Raw genomic sequence first — 18981 nt, forward strand, 5'->3', positions numbered from 1 at the left:
AAAAAATTACAAACATACTGGAAAACGGAAAAACTTAACTTTACATAATAACGCAGATTTAGATAAGGCTATGCAACAAAATTAAAGTAAATTATATGTAATTTTGTTATCATTAATATAACAATAGAAAAGAGATGAAGTGGGAAAAAGAGAATCAAATTATACTAGTAAAAGAGAAAGACATGAATGATGTGTTTTTCATTTGGTCAATTATCGTTTCCACTTCAATATAGGAGTCTACAGTTTCAAGTATATCAAATAACTTTCCTTTTTTAGGGATTCTTTAAAATGGCGTGTCACTTGCCTTTAAGTTACTAGTCATGTCTCCTACAATCAAGGACGGAAGGGCTTGGGAAAAATGCTACAAAGCACGCTATCCTAGTAACTGCTAATTTAGTGTGACCCGACGAAAGAAGCCATGTTGTCGCTTTACAACGCATTTTACTCTACCACAACCTCCCCCCATACAATGTTGAAGTCCACAAGGCACTTTTCTTACACGGGCTAAACATTCTAAGGTGGTGGGGGTCGTGGAACGGAGATGTTTCGTTCGCGCTTACCGTGCTGCTCGCGTGCGTAGGGAAGCACGGCATAAATTCAAATTTGTCAGAACCCTTTTGTTCTTGATTGTCGATAGAAAATTTGGATAACAAATAGTTTTTAGGATCCCATCCGACAGCTGAATTATTTGGAACAAACGCACAGATTAGACAAGGAAAAATAATGAAAGCGGTAGACTTGTCTTGTAACAAGTGTCCAGGGTGTTGAGACATTTGTATTACAAAAGGTGTGTCTCTTTCTTGACAATTATCGTCCACTATCTCCTTCATCACACAGCTCTTCCCTAATCAATGGTGGTAATTCGGAATGGTGCAACATTTGATTTGAAGTTTCAAGGAAATTGTGGTACCCCATTCTTTTTTGGGTGAAATCATGACTGCGTAACAGCTAATAATGAGAAAATAAAATAGTAGGAAAATAATGTCTTGTTATCTTTCTCCCCAGGCATCTGATACTCAGCCCTGGTTTCAGATTTCGTTCCCCAGTCTGGATACGAAAATTACAAAAATTACCACCTGGGGAGGGGGGCAAGGATCAGGTTATGTCAAAGTATACCGGCTGGCGTCCACAGATGTGGCTGACGTCACCGCCTGGTCAGACTACAAAGAAGGAGGGAAAGTTAGGGTTAGTATGTTATTTCTGATTCTTAAATAGTAAAATAAACAACAATATAGAGCGGTTTTCCATTTGTTTTTGAAATTAATTCCGTTTTCTTTGTTTTTCTCGGCTTTCGAGTGTTTTTTAATTACAGTCGAACCTCTTTAAAGGGGCAGTGTCACCTTTTTTTAGTGTCACTTTGAATAGCCAAAAAATATATTTATATCGAAGTAAACGTTGAAATAATTGTTCAGTTTTGTTAACTATAACCCAACAACTGCACAGAGACTAGTATCATTCATCTTTGGCTGCGGGTTGCTTGGATGGACATGGATTGCAACTTGAAAAAATTTGTTGGTTCTGAATATTTTGGAAAAATGGCTAAAACTTGATTACTAGTTTATTCTTCCTTGGAGAAATCATTTCATATTTCTTCCCGGTGCTCTAAGAGTAAGTTCATGTTAGAAAAGAGGTTCTTAGTCAAATATTTCAGCAGTTTTGTCCAACGTACAGAAAAATCTACATGACAGTGTCTCTTTAAGCACAGACACCTAGGAGACAGGATTAAGTTTCCGTATTACAGAGGTGGAAGTGGAGGTGGAATTGGTCTTTCAGGGACCAAGTGAACTGTCCGCGATAGAGAGGTGTCCGTTTTATATAGCTGTCTGTAAGAAGAGGTTTCACTGTAAGTGTGGTGATACATCACTGTATTAAACAAGCCACAACAAACATAAGCAACAATCAGAATTCGAAGCATAAGCAAGTAAATCGGCAAGGATGGGTAAACTCGTGCGAGCAAGTCACGATCGGTGTTCAGCTTGGTTTTAACTCTAATTGTGGTGCCGGTTTCCTTAACTAATCACACGGCGTGTTAAAACAAATACAAGCGAACGCTTGGATCACACTAGCACACATATTCCATCCACAGGTTTCCCCTGGTAACTCCTTTCGCTAGTCCAACAAATTTCCATCGTCCGTTTTACGCACGTTATTTCAGTGGGCTGACACACTTGATTTTATCAAGTGTATTAGCAGTTTATAATATGTCAAAAAGGAAGACTTTCATTATTTCATTTTTTTAATGGATCTATTTTCTAGCATTTCCGTGGTAACCAAGACTCTGTCAGTCCAATGACGCACCGACTGGCCGGGCCAATCATAACGCGTAACCTACGCGTAAAGCTGCAGTCTTGGTCAGCGGGCGGGGCTTGTTTACGTCTGGAAGTCTTCGGTTGTGAAGATGGTGAGTTTTTCTGCTTTTGTTTTTTGTGTTCTGTTTGCAAAGCTGATCGTCGCCGAGAAAAAGCTCTGCTATGGAAGAAATGATTTATCAATTGTAGGGTAAATGAATTCCCGTCGCAGTAAGGAGCGCGGATATTCAGGATATTGCGACATTTGCGAGAGAAGCATAAAAAAAATTGAACGAGTCTTCGTTGAGCAGGCGTGGACTTTTTAGCGTAGCATTCCGGCAGACTTGGATTGCTATCATCACCGTAACGACTACACATTCATTCCTTATACACATATATCTTATGAAATGAAATGATGTACAAACTTTGAAGTAGTTCTGATTCAAACTTACAACGTAACAACGCTTCGGAAGGGCTTTTGCAATGTTAGCAGTTCATAAATTAAACTGTGGGCAAAATAGACGTTTAAATCTGATTTTGAAATTGTGCTTTCGCTCTTGGACCACTTGGGTACTCAACAAAGTCACCAAAGTAACGTAGCGGTAATTGTTACGCATAGCCATGATCAATATGTGAATATATATGTTAAAATGGCGTGAGATTGAACGTTAGTATTAAAGGGACTATGTCACCCCAGGGGCATGCGCGTGTTGATGAGAAGCACATTGAAATAGTTGGCCCAACTTTTTCAAATACCGTCGGAGAGTTTAGGAAGCTGTTTTCATCTGTTTGAATCGCGTTCACCTTCGGAACGTTAGCTGAATTTTTTATTTACAAACGTTCTTTAGTAATTACATAAGCTGTTGCGATATTTTTGAAATATTTTGCAGTCGCGGAAAACCAAAAATCCCGCGACGAGTTGTATGCAAATTAGTCTCAACCGGACTCTACTGCGTATGTGCCTCAACTGACATACTCCTTTTAAGGAGGGGTGGTGTGTGGACCTGTGAAGAATTCTATGATTTTTTGAGCTTGTCTACCTCGTATCGTTATTACCTCTTCCCGGTTTCAAGCCATCCAAAAATGCCTCAACAGGGTCATAATGCGGGGCCAGATCAGCCTTTCAGAATTGTTTTTGGTAATTTTGGGGTGTTCATAAAGAAAAAAAATGGGGGGGGGGGGGGGGGTAGATAAATTTTGGAAAATTTGAGAAAAGTTTGGATTTTAAGATGATTAAAAACTGAAATGTGAGGTTTATAACTTATAGATGGACACCAAAACAGTCAGCTGAGAACTCGTAGGGTCAGTTATTAAAAGATAGTTTGGACAGTGTTTAACAAAACCACGTTCTAAGCTGTTTTCAATTTTGCCACAAATCGTATCTAAACATTGGCTGCTGCTGACGGTAACAAGAATCCCAGACTAGAAACAATTTATCAACTTAAAATAACACACTTATAAACAGATTTGGAGGCCCACTGATTGTCTTAAGCCGCGGCCTAAGTTAGACTTTGTTTAAATAACTGGTCCGTAGTGTTCCGGCGCGGTGACGGAATGTCTAATGTGTGCAACAAATTTTATCCCCGTTTTATTTCTTTCTTATAAATTACATGCTATTTCATAACAAATTAAACCAGACCCCCACCCTTTTGTACATGTGGCACTCACCATTCTTTCCAACCCCACCTGTCTGAATGAATTAATGTGAACGGACCAGAGTAGAATCCCTCACACACCCCGCTCTTTTTTGTTGTTTTCCTTGTTTGTAGGTTGTGATACTGCGTTTGGGTTAAGCCAGGGAGTCATTGAGGACTCAGCATTGTCAGCGAGCTCCTTTCTGAACCAGGCTCACGCGGCCAGTGAAGGACGTTTAAATGGAGCGACTGGATGGTGTGCTTCTGATGGCGATAAGGAGATGTTCTTTACAGTACGTATATATTTAGAACTAAAAGAAAAATTTATATAAAAGAAACATATTTTGAGGGTGCTTTATGTAACGGTTAAACCGAGTGGTTTTAGACCCGATAAAACACGTGCTGCGACTTTTTTGAACGGCTTCAAAAACATTCCTGGAAAAGCGTGTGTCAATAGAGCTCATAACAATGATGCTTTTGTGAACGTTGGAAATAAGCATACGAGAAAAACACTGAGTACTAATGAGGAGGAGGTTTATCGACATAAAGTCACTGCACGTGATGTATTATCGACCATTTGATAGGTCAATGGGCTTGTGAATTATTAATTGAGTGTTTGAAGGTATAGGACGTGTGCTAGTGGCTGTATTTTAACATCACGTCTTTTTATACATATGCAGTGCAATGGTGAACAAAGGCTTAGCTTCTTGCTAAAAGCAGTCAACCAAGCTATATACAGGTTTACTGCTGCTTAGAATAACATGAAAATAAAGAAACAAATACACGCGAATACCAGGAAATAGTTATAAAATAGAAGGTAGAAGATGTCTGTGTGCTCGCTTCTTGAAGGTCCGAGGTCCATCTGAGGAACCGAAGTATTTCTGACAACTGCTTCTGGGAGAGAAAAAGAGTTCCAAATTCTAATTGTCGTATCATAGTTAATAAAAGGCAATGGTTATGAAGCCTGACAAACTTCTCTGTTATATGTTTTTGTTATCAGTTTTTGGCCTTGACCGTGCACAGACCACAATGGGTTTTGAAATGTGTTGGAGCAATTGGCCAAAAGAAACGTTCCTGAGAATGATATATTATTCAGTGAATGGCACAGGCATACTTGGAAAAAGGAAATCCGAGTGCTCCTATCAGGAATCGAACCTAAGACTGAAACGTTCCTGTTAAGATATTCAACTGTAGTGTGAACATTAAAACAAAGGATTGTGCACGGTCGCGGCCCTTCCGACATAAATTGCAACACCATTGTTTTCATGGCAAGGTTTCATAACCAGCCCCTCAATTAACTATGGTCTTATAAAGTGAAGTTCCCATCTAGCGTAGCATGCTGGGCATTACATACGGTAAACTGAGTACACGGGGCGGCATGGATTGAGAAGAGACTTGACAGAGAAATCTTCCAACAACCAAAGAGCGTCATCAACACGCCCAGATGCTTCCAGAATTGTAGGAAGCGAAGTCCCTACTGTTACCAATACCTATCGACAAACTCGTCTTTAACTCGCCTGATTATTTCCTTTATTTAAACGCTTGACGGAAACTCAAGTTGTGTCGCACTGGACCGTCATGCATAAACGTCATTGTTGATTGGTTCATTTTCGGTCATCATCCAAATCTCTCGCCATCTCTATCGGAAAACTGTCTTTTCATGGTTACCCCACTGAAGTAAAATACTTTGAACTAAACATGAATAGTTTGTTTGTTTTCCCATTTGCTTATTCCATATTATCGCGTACATTGTCTCCATGTTCCTCAAAAGCCACTGTTTTATCTCTCTGTTATTAAGGTTGATCTGGGCACAATTATGAAAATCCGTAAAGCATCTATCCAGGGCGCTAAAGACGGTAAAGGATTCATCAAATCATACACCGTGAGCACAAGAGATGATGCAAGCCTTCCATGGAAACCAATGCTACAATCTGACAAACCTAAGGTGGGTTATACATTCTTGAATCCTCAATAGAGATTTAGCATCACGTCTACGGCAAATGTGAGACTCACGTTTCTGTTTTCTGACCCTGCGTAGCTGGCGGTTTTGTTGGGGTTTAATGGCCGGCGGCAGAGCCGGGAAAAACGAGCGGCAAAGCCGCGAGAAGAATGGGGACGACCTCATTCTCTTCTCGGCTTTACCGCTCGTATTTTGCGGTTCCGCCGCCGGCCACCAAACCCCAACAAAACCGCTAGCGACGCAGGTTATGTTTTCTTGAACTCATTAGTACATAGACGAGAATAGTGAAAAATAATTCTCGATTTTGATGCTGACGCAAAACTTCTCAATTATACCGAGAAACTGAAAACAGCGAGCGGCAAATGTAGGATAAACATGGTCACGTGGCCATTTCTCCCGTTTACCGTTTGGCGTTAACGTAATTCCAAATCTGTCTATTGTTACAAATTAGCAACGGTACGTTTTAGATCGTTGGCTAAGAATCATTAACATCAATTTTTTATTCGTACAAAATTTTTTATTTGTACATGCCAAAAGACTTGCCAGCAAGAAACCTCTGCTAGCAGAGTAAGTTTAAATCAGATCTCTACAAAATTTTACTTATTTGGTGAATGCAGTGTGGCGAATTTATTGCTGAACTCTAATATGCTTCTCTAATAAGACTTATTTAAAAATGTCACGCCAACAGCAAGTAGCTCTGTTGCTTGTTCTTTAATACAAAGAAATAATACCTTGGTTTCTGTTTGATGATGTCTTGTAAAGTTTCAAATAGGACTTTCGAAGCAGCTCGTCTCAAGCTTGAATATTTTTGAGGTGTCACTCACGTAGTTCGTGAACCACTTGCTATTGCTCAAACGTAAGGAAGGTACCTCCGACACATCGGTACCTCCTTTTTCTACTGCGCATGCGTTTTGCGCATCTTGATATGGTCTCAACTAAAACAGGTTTTTAGTGAGCAACGGTTGTTGGAATCCAAAAAGAAAAAAACTAAGGAGTAACCTTGCTTTTTTCAGAGATAATTAAGTTTGAATTTGGAGAAAATGCCATAAATTGTTATGTATTATACAGCTTTGGAGAATTATTGGTTACACCTAATTCTCTTTTTGGTTTTTCAATAGACCTGACTAAGATCTGTTTTTCCAGCATAGCTATAAACTGCGCAAAATACCTCTGTATTAGGAGGCACTGTCCTTAACCCTTTAAGCCCTAACAGTGATCAGCATCAAATTTCTCCTTGTAATATCAGTTCTTCTTTAGCCCCTGAGGTCATAAAAATTAAGGATATGATCACCCAAGGTGAATTTTCTTGATATTTTAATAACTTCTCCCCAGTACTTTTATAAGAAAAGTATGGAGACAAAACAGGAGAATATGTTCTTTGATATTAGGGGTTAAAGGTTTAAACAGTTTTAATGCTGATAAGTGTTTTTATATTTTCAGGTCTTTTTAGCCAACATTGATAACTCAACAGTGGTGTCGAACACATTTGCTTCCTTTACCCTACGCGGACGCTATTTTAGAATTGTTCCCATTAGCTGGAATATTCGACCGTGCCTTCGTTTGGAATTATTTGGCTGTAGAACTAGTAAGTATGGCTAGACATATATAACACAACATTGCTTTCATCAACGTTACTCGATTTTAAAGGCTTTTTCATGTAACATATCAAACACGAGAGGGAGGGTTTCATGTAATATATCAAACACGAGGAAGAGTGTTTCATCAGATATCCAAACACTGAGAAGTAGGTTGAAAAAACGAGGCGCAGCCGAGTTTTTTTAAACGACGTCGAGGTGTTTGGATATCTGATGAAACACACTTTCGAGTGTTTCATATGGCTTCTCAAATGATCAATAATTCTTGGAGAAATTCAAGGCTAAAGTTGGCAAAAGTTTATGGTAATTAGGATCACATATCCAAACCACGGTCACGGTAGTGATTTTCTTTGTTTTCCCTTGATGAATTATTAATGAGTTTGAGAACTGATTTTCAAACACGGAGAAATGAGTTGAAAAAACGAGGCGCAGCCTAGTTTTGTGAAACCAACTTCGAGGTGTTTGTAAATCAAATGAAGCGCTCTTTAGAACGTCTAAATAGCTTCTCAAACCGTTGTCTACCTAACAAATGGGCTTCTGGGGTCAGTTGCGTAAAACTTAACGGCAGGCGTAAATGCTATTGTTAGACGTTAAAATACTGAATGTGACTGGCATGAAGCCTGGCGTTAGCAGCTACGCCCAACGTTAAATTTTATGCAACTTACCCCTGGTCTCGTCTACGTCAGGACTATCACAGTTAAGAATACTACATTGTGTAAACACCATAAGGTGCCTACCCTTTTTTATGGACACCAACATGGCCGCCATTCCATTGTTATTTGAATCTCTAGGGATTTGTTGCATACGCTCCAAGCATTGATTTTTGTTTTACCGTTTTTAGGTAATATAATGGAACTGCGGTATACAACTACATATACAGACTTTTATAACATAGCGCGCGTGCTTCCTAATCTAATTCCTAATTCCTAATTCCTATTCCCATTTCCAAACATGCGCACGGCCGTGCGTCCATCAGATGACGTGTGCAAATCAGATGGGGAAGCATGCGCGCGCTATGTTACAAAAAACTTTGTACAGAGAGACAACACCAAAAAAATGTATATTTATAAGAGCTTGTCAAGTTTAGTGAACCCTTAAGATTAAACCGATATGAGAAACCACTTTCACCTTTGTGTTTTTGTACAGCACATTTGGAGAACTAGTATTGTTATTAATCAGGAACAAAACCTGTTTTCTAGGAATCATTTACTTTATTTTCACCATGTTATAAAAGAATTGGTTCATGCTTTTAGCTGTGCGTATATCGAGTTATGGATGCACTTGGGAAGTTTGGAGAGCACTCAAGAAGCTACGCCTCGAGCAACTCTTACGCTTCTCTCGTGCTCTCCAACCTCCCGCATGCATCCATAACTCGATATACGCACACTAAGCATGAACCAATTCTTAATTAAACAAAATCAGGAAAAGTTTCCACTCAAATTGCTGACCATTATAATTTAACTTTGGGGTGCTTTAATTTTGGACGACCACCCTCACGTACAAGGGTAACTTCAATTTATTGTCCTTTGTTGATTTTCAGATGTGCGACCCACATCCATTCCAGGCACCCTTTCTCCTTCAGGAAGTCCTTCACCTCCGAAAGGTAACCATCAGATTTATCTGGTAGTTGTAGTGGCAATTTCGTGTTTACAGAAGGTTGCTCTTATTCTTCAATAAGTTAAATGTGCATAGTCTCGTACTAATTTGAATACAGTCCCCCTGACTCAAAAGTTCCAACCCCGTTGTGCAGCATTTTAAACAGCACCATAGGAAAGTACTGCTTAGCAGCCTTCATTTTAATGGTCACACTTAACGATTCATAAACAAAGTTGAAAGTTACTGATCATCCTTGGGTAGCATAGCATAATAAATAGCGGCGCAGTAAAGTTGTTGTCCATCACAGGCCACCTCAAAATCACTCCCAACAGTGAAGACGAATGGTTAGGTGAATCAGTTTTCTTTTTCAGATGTAGTGTATACAGGATCTGTGAGACTTGCGAAAGAAGAATGGACTGATGACTACAAAAATCCCAAGAGCGCTGCCTTCAAGGTTCTTAAAGCAAAAGTGGAAACATCAGTAAGTATTTAACCAGATATCTTTATGCCCGGACCCTGTAAAGGATGCCGGCAAATACTTTGGAGATGACTAGCCCTGTGGTCAGGAATGAATGTCTGTGTTACTTTCTCTTTTTATCAGATAACCCAACTGTATTCCGGCGTTGATGAAGCGTCACTGGCATTTCGGACTGTCACAGTAACCGGATTTAGGTAAGTTTGGTTAGAAGATTAAAAAAGCAAAGTTGGTTTATTGCAAGTTGTTGCTGTCTGTTTTACTAAATTTCCGATAGCAAAAGATATCTTAACTGGCAAGCGCTCGCGCCTCAAGACGAAAGCTTATGACAAAGATATTTTTTCAAGCGATTTTCGAATATTCTTTTGATAAACAGTCTGCGTTTGGAATCCATTCGTGGCGGTCCATCTTACCATACCGTCTAGGAAAAATCAGACTGCTTTGGTAATCAATCAGAATGTTCCTTTACATCACGACTAGTTTATGCTCCATAGCGGTCAAACGTATCGCGCGTTCGTAATCGTGACCATTCAAACGAAATGTTTGAGAAGGCCTTTCCTGTAAAGAAAAATTGAGAAATTCCGTTTAAAATATCAACACATTTCAACTCAGGTGATCATTACCTTTATTCTCATTACCTGTTTGTTCGATTAAGGGGTAAACAGATTCCTGTCACTATTGGCACTCGAAGATTAAAACAATGTAGTCAGTGGTTATCGTTTCAATGTCTATCCTCTTTTAGGCGTGGGAGTGTTATAGTGTTGTTCAATTTGACGTTCACACGTGACATAGCAGATGATCTTGGTGCAAGCGTTACAAGTAATCTGGTAAAGGCTGTGAGAACTGGAAGTTTGGGAGAATTAGCAGTTGATCCAGACTCACTAAATGTTACAAAATCAGGTAGGTACAGATGTATCCATATTAGAATATTGCGTTTTTGTTATCACTGAAATAACAACGTTGATATTGTAGTAAATGGAAAAGAACTCAAAGGGACAGTATCACACTATTTTTAGTACCACATTGAAAATCGAAAAGACGCTATTCGTTTGATAGCAGCCAAGATATAATGACCAAAATTCCATTAAAAGACTATCAGAATGCAAAGAAACTATCCACGGATATTTTCTCCGACAGATGACCAAAATAAAAATGACTTCAAATTTGAAAACGTCAGGCCGACGTTTTCAATGTTCGCTGTCGTAACGCACTAAAACTCGGTTGTACTATATTTTGTTTCAACCTTTCGTCTCAGTAGAATCACTATTAATATTTCTTTAAATTAGCGATTTAGAAATTAATTAACACAGTGTTCAAAGTTTAAATTTTGTGAATATTTGCCCAAAATCATGACATCTCCCATGATACTGCTCCTTTAAGGTGGTGAATGGTAAGCTCAGTCATGAAATACGTCAAGAAAGATGTTGTATTCACAGGCAGCCCAAGCTCGCATTACCAGGGAGACTGAGGAATAATTAATTACGTGGCCTTTGAGTGAAAGCGGCATTGAGTAACGGCGGTCGTTAAGAATTTGAGCGCTTTAAAAGACTGTATTGAGAACAAAATCTGGTAGATTCGGAACGAAAATAATATTAAATTTCAGCATTCATTGGATAAAATCAATGAAACTTATTTATCTCTGGCAACTGTGGTGCTGTGTCGGTGGGGAGTAGAAACGAATGTTTGGTTTAACAACAAAGTTGAGGAATAAAGGTAAATTGGCCACCGTAAAGAGATTAGAGTCTCGAATACCTTTACGGAGGCGAATCTACCTTTATTTATCAACTCTGTTGATAAACCAAACATTCGTTTATTCTTATATGGTTTGGGCCGGTTATTCCACCTTTTGGGTCTTTCTTTCTCGGAATGAAACGTTAGAACCATCTTGAACAGCTCCTGACAGCTAATAAACAACACCACAAGAAAGCAATGCTCAGTAGCTTTTGTTTGAATGGGCAGCACTTTAGGATTTCATCCACAACACGCAAACGTTAGAACCATCAGATTTTTTAGACCTTTATAAACAGCACCATTGGAACGTACTGCTAAGTAACTTTCATTTAAATGGTTATGTACAGGTTCGGTCAAAACTCAATACCGTGAATTGGTTCTGACAAAAAAAAAATTCTATTGTTATGTTAACTTTTAGCAGGGAATGGAAATACCGATCAGGGAACTGCTGCAGCACGCACTGGAGGTGAGTTATCATGGGTCTTGATATTTTTTTGTTTCCTAGAAGGGGCATTAACCGAGATAAAATAACTGTGATATCTAACGGTTGGTTTGGAAGTAAACTTCTCTCTCGTGTCAAAGTGTTTACGAGCATTGTTTAGTTTGAAGTCAGCAGAGAAAATTGGTTTGCGAAGAATTAGTGCATGGAAAATACTGAGAATAAACAACACCACCTTCATGATAAGCAGCGGAATAGCACCAACGAGATAAAAATTAAAAACATTGCACCAAAGAGATTTTCTCAAATTGCGAACAAACCATTATTGGGCTAGTAATTTCAAGTTGCATTCTGTTTTTATCCTGGACATCTGGAGCTAAGGAAAATTATATATAGTAAATAAAATAATCGTTTGTCTCTCAGCGTAGTCACTTAAGTTGTAGATCGCGACGTTTCGACTGCTTGCTATTAGTATTCATCAGGCGGTAAGGTCGATTGATCACGGTTCTATATTTATATCACGAAGGTCGGCTGTGATAAGCGGATTTCGGGCCTCGCTTCTTTGGGAGAAAACTGTGTCCTCTGCGGTCCGCAGTTTCTCCGGTTTCCTACTGTTTTTTTCTTTTTTAATCGTTGATATCCAGGCATCCGGAATTTCTATTCCGTTATCCTTCCTGCACTGACTCGCCTAGACTCGCAATTGCTGTTTGCCTTTCCATTTCCGTTTTAATCATTTTGGACGTTAGAGTGAAGTATTGTTGTTGTTCCTTATTTCAGGAGAATCTAGCGGTTTATCTAAAGGTGCTAAAGCAGGCATCGCATTGGCTGTCTTGATAGTGATTGCTCTGTCGGGAGGCGCAGTTGCTGGGTGGTTCTATCGGAAAAGAAAGGGGGGCAAGCATCTCTTTGACCATCAACAGTTTAACAATCCAGTTTACTTCTCCAGCGAGAAGGAGCAGGTGCAGACTGATAACGGTGCGGCTTCCAAGCCTACTTTGAAATTTGAAGAAGAGTTTAAAGGTTAGACAGGGAGGGGTGGGCGGAGATGGGTTTGGAATGTTACTGGGATGCGAGGAAATCCATGGAATAAAAAATTCCCGAGCTGGTCTACCATACTCATTGCCTTTCATTTTTGCAGGCCTAAGAATTCGCGAAAATCGTTTAATGTTGGCCGCTAAATCTATCGCGGGCAAATATTCGTCACTTGGAAAAATTGGGAAAATTGAAATGATTTCAGCTCGTAAATAAATCAAGTACTCGGGAATAAAGCAAGTACCGGAAATAAATTTTCTGTTACCTGTAGGTTTCTAATCGCTGGATACGTTTTTACGATTTAAAGACGCGAAGGCGTTACGTACGATGCACGCAAAATATGAAACTTGATCCACGCGAAAATAAAAGGTATAATGGGTTTTGGTGGGCGATTTTGAATCAAGAATTGTCATTTAATAACACAGGATGGCAATTTTGAAATGATAGTATAAACATGATGCTTCTACTGAGAATAATGGTGATGTTACACGAGACGTTTTGCAACGGCAATTTTCAGCGCGCTGCGAGGTTTTTAATCGGCCCCCAAAACGAGGAGAAAATCTTGCACACGCACGTGTTATATGGCATCAACTTTCTGCGCGACAGTTTCGACCATAAAATCGTCGTTGCAAATCGTGGTTTTACTCAATTCTTCACTGAAACTAGACATATTAGAATTCCCGTAACATTCAAACTGGGGTTAAAATACATTTGCATGACACGATGGGCTGCATTACTGTAAGAAAATATGTTTTAATGCAGAAAAAAACAAAGAAATAAAACAAACATCAACAAAAAACAAAAATTACACCTTTTTAAAATCACGACAGAGGAAAAACCATTAGAATTAAAGCTTTATAGTAATTTTCTCTTAGTAGAAACATCTTTTTGACATAGATATATTTTTTAGGCTTAATCAGTACGTCTCATTTAGCTCGCTTCGACTACACGATTGGATGCATTACTGTAAGAGAATATGTTTTAATGCAAAAAAACAAAGAAATAAAACAAACACCAACAAAAAACAAAAGTTACCCCTTTTTAAAATCACGGCAGAGGAAAAACCATTAGAATTAAAGCTTTATAGTAATTTTCTCGTAGAAGAAACATTTTTTTAACATAGATATATTTAGACTTAATCAGTACGTCTCATTTAGCTCGCTTCGACTACAGTTGAAGTTTAAGCTTCATGTTAAAGTTAAAGCTAAAGTTTTAAGGACGGTGCCTCGCAATACAGATCTATTTTTGCGCGCTTTATGACTATGTGGGAAAAGCAGGTCTTAGCAGAGAATTTGAAATCCAAAAAGGAAAATTGGGGGTAACCACGCATTTTTCAGAGGTAATTAAGCAACAATATGGAATTTGTTTCCCGAATGAAAGCTCAATTATCTCTGAAAAATGCCTGTTTACCTCCAATTTTCTTTTTTTAGTTTTCAATTACACTTACCTAAATCGTCTTTTCCCAAAGTTACAAACCAATTAGTAGGCATCGAGTCCTAAAGGAACCAGGGATGCGCAGAACGAATGCGCAGTAGCAAAAGGAGGCTCCATCCTTCACTCAATTCAATAGGCCATTTCCGAGTTGCTGTGAACCTCATTATGAAAGCGAGGCTAAGTGCTAAACTTTTCATATGAAAATTAGTTTTGTTTGCATATGAATACAAACTAATTTTCATAACAAAACCTTTGCTCTTGGCCTCGCTTTCATAATGAGGTTCAAAGCAACTCGGAAATGGCCTATTTTTAGGCTTTCATCTTTTGAAGTGAAGTGCATTACTTGTCTATCAGCCGAGAGTTTATTTTCAATCGATTGCCTAACCAAAACAAGGAGTATTACTTTGGCCAATCACAGCAGACGCAAACATAACATGATTGGTTTTGGCTTTTCATTGGTTGGAAAGGGCGCAAGTTTTGCTAACCAATCACAGAGCGCAGAATCCGAAAATCCAAAGCAAGCGCAAATTACTTTCTGCATTCAACTGAAAACCGCTCTTTTGAATTGCGGTTTTTCTAGTCTTTGTGTGGCTCTAATTACATTTTATGCGACGCAGATTCGACAATTGGTTCCTTTTTTAGAATAATACTTTGGTGAGTATCTTTTATATTTAACAAATTGCAAAATTGGAAAATGGTGTTAAATGATGGAAGTTTCTGAAAGTGATATTAAATAGTGTAATGGGCCGGATTGCCTTACTGAAAATGTCACCTTATTAATTAAAAAAAAGTTTGCATCGAGATAAGCAAAATTTGGTCAGGTTTTCAGGATTATGTTTTTAAAACATTTTTATTCATAAATATGCAATTTTGTAAGTTGTTTTACTCAAACTGTTATTTGACTAATTAAAACAAAAATTATCAAGGTGAACAAAATATTGTTCGATTTTTGCTAATAATTTTTATATATTTGAATAAAAAGAATAGTTATTAAAGACGGTGCCTCCTAATGCAGAAGCAATAATACAAAATGTCAAAATACTTCTTCATTGAGCAAAGAGTGAGCTAAAATGGAGAGTGGTTAAACTATGGAACGCGCACTTAATGTAACGCATTCGTGATGTAACGCACTCTTGGCGTTACTCACTTTTAACGTAACGCGTTTGTAATGTAACGAAATTAAAGTCGACAAGACAAATTGCAGGTTCAACAAAAGTGACTGTTTAAGATGCTATTGACCATCCGAGACGTACTCTTTTTAAATAATAAAATGTTCGATATAAATTTATCACAGGGAAACATATTCTGACGCAAAGCGTTCTTGTCAATTTGTAGTATTTGCATTAGAAATTTACCTGGCAAATGTTAAGAGCACTGTAACGGGCATTAAACTCAGTTATGATGATATGTTTGGGTAAAGAGGGAAAAGCCTTCAAGCACTGTAATCAAATTCATTATCTTAGGAAACCTATTCCCGGCATAAAGAAATTCCGAATGCGATGTTTTATTTTTCTTTTTGAATTTCTTTTTCACATCCTCAACTTGTTAGTAGCACACCATAGCTCCAATCAGTGCATGGATGTTGTTTGAAGTTTGTCAGGCTAAATATGACTTCTGCAAGTGAAAAACTATAGAGAAATGTAAAGCAATTTAATGGTTCATAGACCGTCTTATACGTTGGTTGCGGTCGCTTGAAAGAGTTAACATTGGCGTTTACTGCAAATTCTTATAGATTTATTAGCCCTTTGCATACAAAGAGGCCATGTATGACCACCTTACTGGCCTTTTCTGCTGTGAAATTCGTTATAAAAGCGACGCTAAGTGGAAAGCTTTTGATATGAAAATTAGTTTTGTTTTGCATACGAATAAAAAAGCACTTAGCCTCGCTTTCATAATTAGGCTCAAAGCAGCGCGAAAATGGCCAGTTACACCTTCCCCTCTAGCTCGGAGACCATGACAGAGGGATCTTAGTTCCTGGCACTGTTGTGTTTGTAACACTTTTTCGTAAAGAGCAAGCACAATAAGCATCTCTGTAAACATGCTCATGGGTGAAATAAACACCCTCCCCGCTCCACCCCGAAACAAAGGAAATAATTAACATTTCAGCAGGAGTAACAAACAATGGAATTTGTTGTTAACGTCGCTGTTAACTCTCTTATCCGACCACATTTTTTAGTAGAAGGGCTATGGACATTAGTGAGATTTGTTTGTACTTAAAGTGCGACTGCGACGAAAATTTTGCATGTCCCTTTCTATTCAGATTTTGAAAATAGACGTAAAAATAGGTACCATGCCCATTTTTATCTCAAAATTCCTTTGGGAAGTCTGATTATTTAAACATAGTTTTTCGGTTTTCGCTGTCCGCCACTACACGATTCGCAAATGGCCAGGAGCGGAGAAAAGGGTTGGCTAATTTTCTTCTGTTTCCCTTCCAGAAGAACTGGAAGAAGAAGATGACGACAACGACATCTTTATTTCACTTCTTGACTGATTAACTCGCACAGTCGAACTTCATGAACTGATGCGCTTATGACGTCACGAGCCAACCTTTGCGTGAAGGCCACTTATAAAGTATCACAGGCTTCTCTAATGTGAACCGAGTAATGGCGGACAGATTTTTAGCGTTTTTTTGGCGAGGCATTTCCCGACTTATCTCTCTTCCGTCGTTCTAAATACAAATGGGTTGTATTATTATGGACATATTGACTGAACTAACGTTGGAAAAAGCCGAAAAAAATTTTCGTCGTAGAAGCACATAAGAAATTCGGAGTGGGGGGGGGGGGGGGGGTGCCACACCCTTATTTACAGCACTGCTTTTAGCATCCATTAGAAGGATTATTTATCTTCTGATTGGTCGAAAAAAAGACGGAGTGTTGCATCATTTTTAACCAATTATAGGGCTTGCCAAGCGTGAAACCAAACTCCAATCCATGGTTATTAAAAATAACTGATTTTTGGGTCTAGTTTCTTGAGTTTTTATTCCAAGTATTACTAGGAATATGTAACTCGTGGATCCAAGACATTATAGAGGGCCATTAGGTTTTTTAGGTTAAACTTTAAATGTTTTTCAAAGTATAGCTTATATGACTTAACATACGTAAGCTGAAAGGAAATTTTAACTGTCTGTAAGACTAAATCATTAAAGAAATGATAATAAGGTAATCCAATTATATTTTTCTAAATATGATATTGATAGTGTTGTTAGTAAGGACAACACGAAGGCGCGCATTGAAGAGCCATACTCGGTGTGGATTATGTTTTTTATTGCCATTACTAGTGGAAGAAAATCCACCTTGGTCATTTGTAAAATGGCAAAGAGATTGGCGCATTACTCTTTAGAGTGTAATCATTACTCCCTTTAGGGCGCTTTTATTTGGGACTACTCTGTTCATTCCTGTTCTAGTTTGGAAACAAACACTTGTCTCTCTAAGGAGCTGTTTACATGGAGGGAGGAAGATCCTTGCACTAGGAAGATCCTTCAAGGCGGATCATCCTAGCGCCATATGTTTTCTCTATTCAGTTTACATGCAAAAGGTTGTACTTGGCCCTAGCGCTAGGATCTTTCTAGCGATAGTATCTTCTTAGTTGAGAAAGAGGAAGATTCTAGCACCATGTTAACTAGCGTCGCTCGGAAGGTCTTAATACTAGGGACAAGAAAACCAAACATGGCGGCAGCCGGGCGTTCAGCTGCTAAAAGGCGAGAACTTCGTGTTGCTTTCCTTCTTCACTTGATAACCACCTTGACCGAAATTTCTGCATGTAAACCAAACGAACAGCTTTTTCACCTACTCGGTTCTTCCTAGTGTTAGGATATTGCCTTCCCCCCATGTAAACAATTCCTTAGTGTGGTTAGGTGGTGTCTTAGACAGAGGCTTGTCTGACAGGAGTGCTGTCTATTTTAGAGAGGTGTCTGTCTTGGAAAAAGAGTTTGATTCCAATAGGTGTCTCTGAAAACGCCTATCTTACATAGGTGCCCGTCTAAAGGTACAGTCTTGTGGCGTTTCTCACGTAGAATTGAACAGTGGCAAAGAAAAATCCCTATGATGGCATATAGTCTCTTTCCTTGATAGCTTGTCGCTGAACAGTAAATAGCGCGCCTTTGTGTTGGTTTATTAAAGCATTCTAAAGTGCTTCGCATTTGTGGCGAGCAATAATTCTAGCACGTGAAAGCGTAGCTCTTGCTTTGAATAGAGCTATCCTAAAAAAAAACTTACAGATATTACAAAAGTATACTCTTAAAAGATTTGCTGAAAATAAAGAATTTTTAATCTTACCTTGTAGTCAGACCTGTTTTAATTGATTGTACTAGTTCTGTTGTGCGTTGGCAACCTATACCAGTGTATACACAACAAACGAGAGCTCATCGCAGCTGTGTACGCAACTGAACTGTCACAGAAATTTTGACGTATTTTGGTGAAAATGTGCCATAATGCGTTCACTTAGCTATTAGAATATAATTCTGGAACACTGAGAGAAAGAAGCAATTGAACTCTTGAAAGGAACAATCCTTGATCTCTTCTAATGACTTTTGAAAAGCAAAATGCGAGAACTCGATAAAGGTTATTAGCCCAACGTTTTTCAATTTGCAATCCGTTACGATCCACTTATCGACAGTTTTAGTACACTGGGGGGAGGGGGAGAGTTACTTTTGCGATTCTGTAGATAAAAAATGTTTTGGCTCCGTGAAAAAAAGTGCCAAAAAAAAAAATTCAGGCTTGATCAAACCTTACTTTCATATATTGCGCTGAACTCCCAGGGTATGGAGGGTTTTTAGTTTCAGAGTATGCACGGTTGCCT

At 38.6% G+C, this 18981-nt stretch overlaps 1 protein-coding gene across 2 annotated transcripts in view; it reads left to right on the top strand.

Annotated features, from left to right (window-relative positions):
• Positions 1-18457, top strand: part of LOC146453946 (uncharacterized) — a 74616-nt gene extending 56159 nt beyond the window's left edge. Inside the window, exons 42-53 of one of the 2 annotated variants that reach the window (XM_085096011.1) lie at positions 1006-1185; positions 2257-2401; positions 4058-4215; positions 5721-5867; positions 7323-7467; positions 9018-9080; positions 9445-9554; positions 9675-9745; positions 10291-10448; positions 11698-11745; positions 12496-12738; positions 16620-18457. In XM_085096011.1, coding sequence (XP_084952137.1) covers positions 1006-1185; positions 2257-2401; positions 4058-4215; positions 5721-5867; positions 7323-7467; positions 9018-9080; positions 9445-9554; positions 9675-9745; positions 10291-10448; positions 11698-11745; positions 12496-12738; positions 16620-16675 — 1524 coding nt within the window. In that variant the 3' untranslated portion in view covers positions 16676-18457. The remainder of the gene's footprint in view (positions 1-1005; positions 1186-2256; positions 2402-4057; positions 4216-5720; positions 5868-7322; positions 7468-9017; positions 9081-9444; positions 9555-9674; positions 9746-10290; positions 10449-11697; positions 11746-12495; positions 12739-16619) is intronic. The other variant, XM_085096012.1, reaches the window with a different exon arrangement.
• Positions 18458-18981: the final 524 nt, after the last annotated feature.

Source organism: Pavona decussata, unplaced genomic scaffold, assembly GCF_977016875.1.
Source record: "Pavona decussata unplaced genomic scaffold, jaPavDecu1.1 SCAFFOLD_321, whole genome shotgun sequence".
In the NCBI taxonomy this organism is placed as follows: domain Eukaryota; kingdom Metazoa; phylum Cnidaria; class Anthozoa; order Scleractinia; family Agariciidae; genus Pavona; species Pavona decussata.